The sequence below is a fragment of the Heloderma suspectum genome, chromosome 2, assembly GCF_057233095.1.
Source record: "Heloderma suspectum isolate Gila_16-S chromosome 2, 16-S_ref, whole genome shotgun sequence".
In the NCBI taxonomy this organism is placed as follows: domain Eukaryota; kingdom Metazoa; phylum Chordata; class Lepidosauria; order Squamata; family Helodermatidae; genus Heloderma; species Heloderma suspectum.
Window position 1 is genome coordinate 252,164,719 of NC_139459.1, and position 11,656 is coordinate 252,176,374.

The window sequence follows — 11,656 nt, forward strand, 5'->3', positions numbered from 1 at the left end:
CACTATTTTTCAAGTGGGAGCCACTTTGGCAAAAACAGATTCAGTGTGAGAGCTGCCCTTCCTCCCCCTGCCCCTGCTGCATCTGTCTCCATTCTCCCCACACCCCCCTGTGCCTGTTTCTCTCCTGCCCTCCATTTCTGTCTCCTCCCAGGCCTGCCACAACTGTCTCCCTTCTCCCTGACCTGCTGCATCTGTCTCCCACCACTGTCTGTTCCTCTCCCGCCCTGCCTACTGCATCCATCTCCCTCTTTTCCCCACCCTCCATGTCTACTTCCCCCCTGCTCATTGTGTCTGTCTCCCCCCTCCCTGTCAACTGTGTCTGTCTCCCCCACCCTCTCTGTCTCCCTCACCCTCTGTGTCTGTCTCCCCTGACTGCTGCATCTGTCTTCCTCCTCCCCCCACCTCCCCCATGCCCACCTGCTGCATCTGCCTCCCTTCTCCCCTACCCACCCGTATCTGTCTCTCTGTCCCACGCCCACCCACTGTGTCTGTTTCTCGCCTTCTCTCTGCCCACCCATCCAGTCTTCCTGCCTTCTCCCTGACCACCTGCCTGCTACATCTGCCTCCCTCCTGCATTTCCACCACCACCGGTTCTGAAGGGCAGCCAAGCTCTTTGAAGAGCCATGTCAGCCGGAAAAGCAGCCAGCATGGCTCTTCAGAGAGGTGGCCGTGCCCAAATGCCCGGCTCGGAGAGGTCCTTCCTTAGAGTTGGGCATTGTGGGAGGAGGGGTGTCGCTGGAGATTGCCTGTAGTGCAGTTGATCTCCAGGGACACTCCTCCTCCCACAAGGGAGGGAGTGCAGCAGCAGGTCGTACTGGCGGGGTGGTGGTGATGGTGGGAGTGCTCAGTTCACCACTCCTCCAGCTCTGCCACCTGAGCTTTTGCGAGCTGCCCGTGGAGCTTTGGCGAGCCGCTAGCGGCCTGCGGGCCTTGCCGTGAAGGCCAGGGTGCTTGCGCAAACCTTCTGTCACTTGCAGAAACCCTGTCTTCCTTCATATGCATGTGTCAAATCCAGTACTTTGATCCTGCTTGCACAAGCACTTGTTCAAGTCATTGTGCAAGTGCTTTCATAACTCATTATGGCTCGGTTACACTGGGTGCTACTTTCTCTAGGTGCAAGAGTTGTTGCACTAGCACTTGCACAACCACTAGCAGAACATGCAACCACTAGTGAAAAGCACAGTCTCGTGTACTTTTCCCAATAATGGTTTTAGAAAAGTATTTTCCCTCAAATAGTTGTGGAGGGTTATGTCTTTTCTAGTAGTTCTAGAAAAGAAAGAAAATGCCTGTTGATTGGTTTGTAATAAATGTTCTTCTATGAGATACTTTTTTTTGTACCTTTCAGGAGAAGAAATCTCCATGTGTCTAAAGCTGAACCACAGCAATATGTCCTTTTTACCAACCGTGATTCTTGGTGAAGTTTACTGTATGGGTTATTTTAACGAAGAAGGAAAGAATGGGCAAAATAAGACAATAGTCTACAAACTACTTCAAATCACATAAATGGAATGACATCATTTAAAAGTGTATGCTTCAGTGTGATCATGGATAATAGAAGGGTGTTCTGAAAAATGCATCTCTGTGTACTTATGCTGCAATCTCCAAAGACTTAAGTGCTCACAGAAAATCACTGAGATGAAAAATAGCCCCCCATACCTTTGGACTTGTGGAGAAACTATCAGGCAAGAAGAACAGAATTTTCCTCTATTTTAATACATAGCCTTTTGCCCAGGACAGAGAATCTATTCCATAGCAGTGCAACTGAAACTGAGATGCTTTATTGGCAGGTACTGTGAATTTATATCACATGAAGACTCCACAAGAATTCAAGATTTTTTCAAAACTTTCTAACTTCTTTTATTCTGCGAAAACATTCTTTAAAAGCAAATACAAATACAATTCATGTCTTTTTGTTTGCCAGTATCTCTCTCTCTAAAATAGGAACTATTGTAAAACTTGACTAGCTTTCTCATTCTGTAAAAGCTTGTAACTAAAGATCTTTGAACTTTCTTTCTTACTACTGAACTCCAGTGGCAACATTTATTCTTAGACGGTAACCTTGGTCAGTCTTTCAGTGCTGATATGTTTAATAGGTAGGTTTAAAGTACTCTCAATATATATTGGCATCTAATTAAATGCTAGGTTGACTTGAGGGCTGAACTTCTGGCTTTCTAACTTAAACCTTGTCCGGTGTTTTTTTTCAGTTTGTGTTTGTAAACCATTCAATCTACATAAAGTGTGAAATTTTATGGGACTATCCTCATCTAAAATGAAAACAAACAAAGGCCAGATTCTCAAGCAATAATAGTCCATAATAGATTTTGCCCGGCTGATTCTAGTGGTGGTACCATGCTGCTAATAAGTATTTAAATGTCTCCACGTACAGCATTATGCTGTTAGCTGAAGTGCTGGGAGGAGTGTTAATATCTACCCAGAGCTGGTAACTCCTCTGCATTGGGTAGACGTTGTAAATATGATATGGTCTGCGGAGTTATGCTTAGGTAAACTCTCAGTGTTAGACATATTTAAGTCCTGGCAAAATAAAATTATGGCCTTGACTAGTAGGGAGGATTATGTTGTTTTGACATAAAATCATGTCCTTTTCAACCTTGTCACCTGCAGTTTTATGACTGAGATTGCTGGAGCAATCTGAATTAAATTTAGATTTACCAGGCACAGCAGTTATGTCAGGTCCCTTTTAATTCATTCCCCTCAGCAAAAGCCAGCCTAACCAGTCATTTGAACAACTATTTGATGACAGCTGGCTAATGGGACTGAAAAGTGTGCCAGCTGGCCGACTGGTTGCCTTCTCTTCCTGTTCTCTTGCTAACCGTGTTGAGGGCAGGAAGTGGGAAAGAGGGACACGTGATTCCAAGCAGTGCTAGTGTTGAGAAACAAGTGAGGCCTTCCGCCCTTGATCTACAAGGTTTTCTCCCCGTTTTTTCCATTCATGAGGTAAGGATTAACATAGGGAGACAGAAGACACAGAGCAAGCTTCATGTGTATTTGCACTGAAATGAAAGCAAGGCCAGGATATGAATGTTGCCACTGACAGTATTCCAGAAAGTATGGAGAGCAAGTGAAGGGCCCACTCGACTTTGAAACAAAATCACTTTTTTCTCTATCCAGTATCCAAAAACAAGGCAGAAGCAGCTTTCATGTGACTGAGCCCCCAGTGGAAGTTGTTAAGAAGTGAATTGCCTTGTTCAACAGATCTAAATAAATTTCAGTGCTGTACCAACAGTTGAATTATGCCTGTCAATTCATAGTTGATAGTAATGAATGGTGTATGCAACAGTTGCATATGCCTGTCAATTCATAGTTAATAGTAATGAATGGTGTGTGTGTGTGTGTGTGTGTGTGTGTGTGTACAGCGCCATAGGAACATAATATTTTTTTCCAAGTCATATCAATGGAAATATCTCTGCTGACCTGACTGGAGTAGATCACTACTGATGGTATGGCCATGGTCCTGTCTCCAGATGCTTTGGCTATGGCCTAAAGCAGGGGGGACCTTTACAGACATATGTCAGCAGGAGTTTACACAGCTTGGGACCACAATAACTGATGGAGTGCCTCTCCCAACATGAACCTACCCATACACTATGCTCAACATCTAAGGTCCTTCTCTGGCTGCCTACTCTGAGGGAAGCTCGGAAGACAGCAACACGGGAGAGGTCCTTCTCGGTGGTGGCCCCCCCAATTATGGAATGATCACCCTAGTGAGGTCCGCATGGTGCCAACATTGCTATCTTTTCGGCACCAGGTTAAGACCTTTCTCTCAGGCATTTGGCTGTATATGATAAGTTTAATTGATCCTGGATTGTCTTATGGTTATGGTTGCTTGCTTGAGATTGCTTGTTTGACGTCATTTTAGATATATGTTCTCTTGTGTATATTGTCTGTTCATGTGTTTTTATGTAAATGGCTTTTAATCTCTGTATACTGTATTTTTAATGTTTTTAATCTTTGTAAACCACCCAGAGAGCTTTGGCTATTGGGCGGTATAGAAATGTAATAAATAATAGTAAGAATTTACTTCAGGGATCCCACAGCCCAAGCTAGTCCAAGGACTATCCTGAGAAAAAGAACTCTGCAAGCCATCCGTTGAAAGAGAAATCCATCTCTAACTCTGCCCCTGAGGCTGATGTGTCACACTGCTGAACTAAAGAACTGCAATTTGCAGATCCACCCCCTTGGGAACCATCCAAGGTTCCTTATTCCCTTGTGAACTCCTGATAAAAGGGTGTGTGCTGAAGCCACATGGTGATGCTAGAGTGCATGATTTCAGGCAGACTTATGTCACTTTGGAAAACCTGGAGCTGAGAAGCCGCCATATGCTCAAGCACCTGGCCCAAGAATGGAATGTTAAGAGACTGGTCAGAAATTCTCCAGTATAGTGGGAGTAAGGGAGTTTTTTCCCCAGTAACTATCTCATCATAGCATTTTCAAACATGCAGGACCACACCTCTCACAATAAGGTATTTATCACTCCCATCAATCACTGCCTCTAGCTGCTCTTATGAGTCAGGCTGAGCAAAGGTCGATTACACATGTAGTTTGACCTCTCCAATAATCCTTTCCACATCCTTGGGCTGCATAAACTGAAATGTTCCCAATTTAACTGGACAAGCAGATGCCAGAGGTACATCTACTTGTACTGCTCTAACAGCAGCATCTAAGTTGGAATGAAGACATATGAGTGACTTTATCTGTAAAAGGCCTTGCAAATTGGTCACAGCAGGATACTGAGTAGTCTTTTGCTCCATCTTGTGACCCAAGATGTTAAAAACCTTGAACTCCTTGAAACGACTTCATTGGTTAGCTTAAAGCAGACGCAAAGTACAATTATTTACTGCCTTCACCGTCACAGAGTAGGCTCTAATATGGGCTCTAGCTGGAGTTGGATCATACTCATCATATGTCTTCCTCCAGTGTTGCCCTAGTTGTCTTCCCTCTTATTTCATTGTTGCCAGCTTCTCAGACCACCAAGGAGCTAGTTTAACACCATGTTCAGGGAGAGGTTGTTCAAAAGCAAGTTTGTCAACTATCCAAGCCATTTCCTCATTCCAAAGGTTGACCAGGGCTTCAACAGCTTGTGTTACAGGAAAATCCCCCAAAGCCATCAGGAAAACATTGGATCCATCCTAGAGTGGGCCATCTCTATAGGCTTCCTGCTCTTGTGAATGTTTTGGGTGCTACTCATTCTAAACCTGATCAGATAGTGATCTGTCCCATCTATCGTAAGATACCCCATATCGAGACACTGTAGTGATCTATACTAAGCTGCTGTACACTCAGATCACCCTCATCCCATCCAACAGGAAAACGTGGGTCTAAGGTATGTGCAGTTGAATGCGTGGGGCCAGAAATTACTTGGGATAGGCTATAGCAACCATGAATTCCTGAACCGCTCCTGATAGGGAGGCTTTGGCATGGGCATTGATGTTCCCCAGAACAACCACCGGGGTGGGGGGGAGACTCCAACATCATCTCTGAGACTACCTCAGCCAGCTCAGGTAGAGAGAATGCTGGGCAGCAGGGCAAATGGTACATCAGGATAATTCTTGTCCTGAATACTGAAATTCAGAAATACTTGGTGGGCATAACTGAGACAGTCACCTCTCCTACTTCATCCAACTTGGTCTCCATGGTATATGCCAGGTTGGTATGTTCATCCAGGATCAAGTCCTGGATGACATGTTTTCCCGGTAATCAAGCTGGCGTTCAGCAGCAAGACTTTGAAACCTTGGGGGCTACCACACAGGTTACCAGGATATGACTGGTTGGGAGTTATCCATAAGGCAAAGTGACCAATTCTTATTTATTTTATTTCATTTCTATACTGCCCAATAGCTGAAGCTCTCTGGGCGGTTCACAATATACAGTCAGACGGTTTTCCCATATGATAGCTTGACCATGTCCCGCTGCCATGTCTCTCCTGTTCTGTCAGTGGCTTTGCCCAGGTCCCCAAAATATATAGTCCTCCTTTCAGCACCATTCCACTTCTAAACAGCCTTTCCAACCAGTCAAGACTATCACAACAGTTCCAGTTGCATCATCCCTCCCTCCCCCCCAAAACCCTTCTGACACGGCACTCCCAAGTTTTCCTAGCTGAATGGCACCCTAAACTTCATAGCTACCTGAAGGGTTTTCCAAAGGGTCCACCTATGGCTGGTCCCTGGGTAAATAGTACTATCCACTGGAAATAGCTGCTTTAGGTGGCAGCTGCCTTAGTGGTCAAGGTTCTCCACCTGGCTGCTGGGCTTCACACACCAGCTGCCAGTCGCTCATTCCAGCTACTCTTTGATTTGGGTGGAAAATTGTCCAAAAGTATTTTCTGGATCAGCATCATTTTGTTATATCTAGGGATGGATGAGAAATTAGTTCATTTGTTTGTGACTAGGATTTACCCAGTGTGCATTCCCCTGGTCCCAATGTGGATTCAGATGCAATCTGTGGTTGAAGTCCTTTCCAAGCTTGCAATGTGTTTCACAGGCCAAAAGAAAGAGTTCAGCAACTTTTGAAAATGCTTATTTAAAAATGTGTTCTTTTAAAAAATACACACCAACACACTTTAATAAATGGGAGAAGAATGCATATGTTTAAAAAATGCACATGTGTACATCTGGAAAAATATGAAAATATGGTTGAATTTTCATTCAAAAAGAAAAACCCAAAGATCACAGTCTTGATATAGACACAAGTTGGAACAAGCTTTAAGGTGGAATTGAGAGAATGCCATGGAGCTCGAGCTTGATGATTCATGCATCTCTATATTATATCATTGTACCATCATTAAGGCTTTTAGGTTGCGTGAGATTCTTCTTCACTTCTTTAGTGTGCTGTAGCTAAAATCTGTTTTGCATGTACCATTTCACTCCAGGAAGGTAGAAATTTATATTTTTGTTTAACATCAGGTACTTCAGAGCTCAGAGAAGTTTAGTCTGCTTTTCATATGTGGTTCCCAGAGCGCCTTTTCTCCTCCTCCGAAATGGAGATTACTTTCAGTATTTAGAAAAGGGGTTATCTTGTACTATCTGAATGATGGCACAGATACGTTCACATATCAGCAAGCAGCTTTCCTAAGGGCTCATCTATACATTACAATCTTAAAATGACCTCTGCATAGCAGATGAAGTCGCTGTTATGTAGCTGCAGTCGCTGTAACAGTAGCTGTAATGTGTGGAGCAGTAGGTTGAGGGATGATCCATATGGCTCACCACATGGATCTATGTAGATTGCCCCCATCTTATTGACAGTTTTAGGATGGTGCTATAGAAGTATGCTGATATGAAGGCACGAAGATTCTTCCCACAATGGGTGTGAGTGCCAGGGTGAGCCGCTGTATGGCGTAATGCGGTGAGTCCAAGACATGTTGTGTGCACCAATAAATGCCTAGACTGGTATGTTCCGACAACAATGGCAACGCAATGGGCAGTATCCAACTGTGTCATTCCACTAGTGAAAATGATGATGTGCTAATGGAAACTAGGTTCCACAGTATGCACAAGAGGAGAGGGCAACTAAAGTTATGTTTGTGCAAACACTTATGCAATGGGAAGATTTGGCAGAGCTCTGCTAGCACTATTTGACAACATTGCATGTTGCCCAATGTCACCAGTTATTCCACTTAACCACTGGCAAGCAAGGTTGTGGGGGAGGCTTGTCAACTGCATGTTTGTTTGCAGTTCACAGTCTTGGCTGCTGGCTTGGACAACCTACATCCTTGTGGAATAGAACGTTGTGATGAAACACGCCACACACTTTGAGCTCTTGAGATGTCTAAATGCTCGCGAATTTGGTTATGCTGAAGTGCTTGCAGTGTCTGTTCTCTAAAAATGTGATCTAGAAAGAAATTCAAACTTTTTTCCATAGATGTTAAGCATAAATAATATTTTGAGAGTCTGATTCTTAAGCTACAAATCATTTGCAATATTTTAACATTATGCTAGAATTTGCTTTATAGCATGTATGTGCGGAAAAATCGATCACTAAGGAATGGCTAATGAAATAATAAATGATGTTTTTCACTTCCATTTCTATAATAAATGCACAGCTTGATTTAAAAAATGGCTTGTGATCCTTCATAATGTTTGCCCTTCAAATAGTCTATTGGTATTCCGTACACTCTGTTTCCCTGCTAAAATATGTAACAAAAAACACACAAAACCAAGTTTCAAAATGAGTTACTTAGAAATTATAGGCAAACGGCATAAAGGATGACTCCTGAGCAAATGGGAGGAGGGGTGAGGAATAATAAACTGGCCACAAGGTTATTCGAACTTGTCAGAATTATGGATTGAATATATTAACAAGGAAAGAATTTTACCTTTCTCAGAATTTCGGCCCTGTTTTTCATTTGATCTCATAATAATGTGTGTAAAATTATTCTGTTAAATATGCAATAAAAGCAGCATAAACGTACATCTGGGGGCTTAGTAGCCCTTGTTAATGTCTTGACAGTTTGGTAAGTAATAAAAAGGATTAGCTTTCTTAAAAAAAAAAAAAAAACTTTCCCAGTACAACATATCCCAAAATAATTTGGACGACTAAAGGTGATTAGACACACAAATGATAGGATTTCAAAAGGGTGTCTTAACTCCATTGTAAAATGGCTTAGTAATTAACCAACTGATCCTAAACTTGTGTACTCAAAAGCAATTCACATTGAATTCAATGGGACTTACTATTAAATATGGTTATACATATGTATTTAGGGGTAAGCCCCATTCAGTCACTGGGAATTACTTCTGAGTAAACATGTATAGGATTGCACTGCATTATTAATGTGTGGATCAGTCAATCCTAATGGAAATCAACCCTGACTGCTCATTGGAAGGACAGATACTGAAGCTGAAGCTCAAATACTTTGGCCACCTAATGCGAAGAGAAAACTCACTGGAAAAGATCCTGATGCTGGGAAAGATTGAAGGCAAAAGGAGAAGGGGACGGCAGAGGATGAGATGGCTAGATAGCATCACCGATGCAATGAATATGAACCTGAGCACATTCCGGGAGAGAGCGCAGGACAGGAAGGCCTGGCGTGCTATGGTCCATGGGGTCATGAAGAGTCGGACATGACTTAACGACTGAACAACAACAACAAATTAATGTGTGGGTCTCTCAAGTGGATTCCACTTAAGGAGATTTAGCATGTTGTAATTTTCAGAGACAGGCAGGCACTGGAGCATCCTCTTCACCTACTGGATGGGTTGGATCTAGATTTAATCTGGATCAACAGTGCTGATGGAATTGGACTTCCCTGCACCCTCCTTTCCATGGCAGCCCCTCCAGTCCCCTGAAAATGCTACACAGAGAGTCAGGAGACCCTGCTGAATGGGGTGAGCTGTGGAGGGGGGAGAGGGATCCCCCCAAATCAGGCAGAGGGATCTTCTGTGAGCACAGCCCAACTTATCATGGATGGACCCTTCCTGTTGAAGACAGCTCCTGGATCCAATCCATTGTGTGTAAAATGTAAGGGCATTGGCAGCTACTGGTAGGGGAAAGGAGAAGGACTTCGTGAGTTCTGAAATTTCAATGAAACTAGGAGCAAGCTAGGCACACATGAGATCTTGGCAAAGTAATAGGAGGGAGATGACTAATGTGAATGCTTATGCAGATTAGGGAGATCTGTTAGATTAAATTAGGGGTGTGCCCCTGCTGCCCCCTAATTCATTTAATTTTTTTTTAGAAAAAATGGCAACCATGGTGGCTACTAGCTAATTGTTTGCAAGCTAATTTTGACCCTTTAGGTGCTCTTTAGCCACTATGAACACCATTTTTATTTTTAAAATATTTTTTTGGCATCTGGGGGTGTGGCTGCAGGGTATGTGTGTGAAAATGGCCCCTGGACTTCCTGAAGTTGCCCACTTGGATTAAATCATTGCCTGGAGGTTTATGGCCTAAATGTGTCTGAATCAGTAGGCTTTAGTTTTGCTAATTCACTTCAAAAGCAATACGTATAAGACAAGTTGACAGTCTTCGGTATTAACTAATTAGTCTGTATTTATGTTCACCAGTTAATTTCTAGAAAATGTTTGGATATGGAAGATACTTCATTTCACCGAACCAAACCATCACCCGTTCTCACATACTGTAACAGAAAGTGTTACATATTGGTTACATGTGATGTATATATGAGAGACCACTTGAGTTCTCTGTCAGAGGGAGTGATGTTTGTCATCCTGAACTTGCAATTATTGAAGCTATTGTACGTTGGAATCACATGCACAGTGCTGCACAGTCCCACAAAGTCTACATTAAGCATGACAAGAGATGTAAACTGTTAGAAGGAGCCACAGCCTGAAGTTGCACATCTCTTCTATGAACGGTGCAAAAATGTACTGTTAGCATACATTAGGCCTGTATAATCTGTAACTCACCAATCAGCCCACCCAGTGATGTTTTCTGACCTGCCAGGTGTTTGAGAACTCCTATTTTTGTAGTGCCAGGCAGATAGCTGGCCAAAGGTTTATCAAGCTCTTGAGGGGACACCATCACCTTCCCCAGTACAGACCTGTGAGATCATTATGATCCTTGGAGGAAGACTTGCTGGCTCGCCTGGCTGCACCATGGTCTGCAGATTGCCATCATGCAGCAGTACGGAAGCAGGCCTTCTCCATGGTGGCTCCCACCTTATGCAATGACCTCCCCCTTGCTATTTGGGAGGCCTCAAATGTAGCATGCTGTAGGTGCCAATTAAGGACCCAACTCTGCACCCAGGCCTTCCCTCAGCGAGTGTGCTGCCCAGCTTGTGCATGGTGTTGTATTGGCTTTAATACTTTTAATTAATGTTTATATAAATATTTTAGCAATTATTATATATTGTAATGGTATTTTAATGTTCATCATAATGTATTTTAGTGTATTTAATTTTCTTGTGAACTGCTTAGAAACATTTTGGATATGGTCTGTTGTATATAAATCTATTAATCGCTATTACTACTACTACAACTACTATTACTACATACCAGGGGTGGGCAACTTAAGCCCCTCCAAATGTTTTGCCCTACAAATCCCATCGGCCTCAGCCAGCATAGCCAATGGTGAGCCATCATGGGAGTTGTAGGCCAAAACATCTAAAAGGACACAAGTCTCCCACCCCGATGTATACATGACTTAGGGTGCAATCCTATTCAGATAGGCGGCCGCCTCCGAACTCAGAGGCGACCACCTATCCAATGCAGCTATGCAGGGCAGAAGAAGCATGGAGGGGATTGTTCCCTCTGCGCTTCTCCTGCCCTGCATTTTCGGCTAGACTAGCTGATTGCAGCTGTCTAGCCGTGGGAGGGCCGAGTGAGGGAGGAGGCTGCTGTACGACACATTGGATGTGTTGTACAGGCATTTCCACCCGCCCTGAAACGCCCCCTGGAATGCCCCTTTTTGGCCACTCCATGCTCCTCTTGCGAGAACAGAGGAAGGGGCTGTTCTGCGCTGCCTCCGAGGCAGGCCGGAAGCGGGGGGAGGCCGGTTCTCCAGGAACCGACCTTGGAGTGTGGGCTCCAAGGTCGGTTCCCGGAAAACCAGATATCCTATGGCCATCTAGCTTCTGTCTAGGGGCTATAGGATTGCTCCCTTCATGTTTTAAAAAGCTTTACAGTGAATACTAAGTATGTGTACTGAGAAGTAAGTCTAACTATGTTCGATGGCATTT

At 43.6% G+C, this 11,656-nt stretch overlaps 1 protein-coding gene across 6 annotated transcripts in view; it reads left to right on the forward strand.

Moving 5' to 3' along the window:
• PRELID2 (PRELI domain containing 2) overlaps positions 1-8,067 on the forward strand; it is a 53,695-nt gene extending 45,628 nt beyond the window's left edge. For 2 of the 6 annotated variants that reach the window (XR_014788382.1, XM_084838765.1), the window contains one exon: positions 1,346-8,067. Coding sequence is in view for 3 of the 6 variants with exons in the window: in XM_084838765.1 (XP_084694891.1) it covers positions 1,346-1,503 (158 nt within the window). In the remaining 3 variants the exon portion in view is untranslated. The remainder of the gene's footprint in view (positions 1-1,345) is intronic. The other 4 variants (XM_084838766.1, XM_084838768.1, XM_084838762.1 and 1 more) reach the window with 2 other exon arrangements.
• Positions 8,068-11,656: the final 3,589 nt, after the last annotated feature.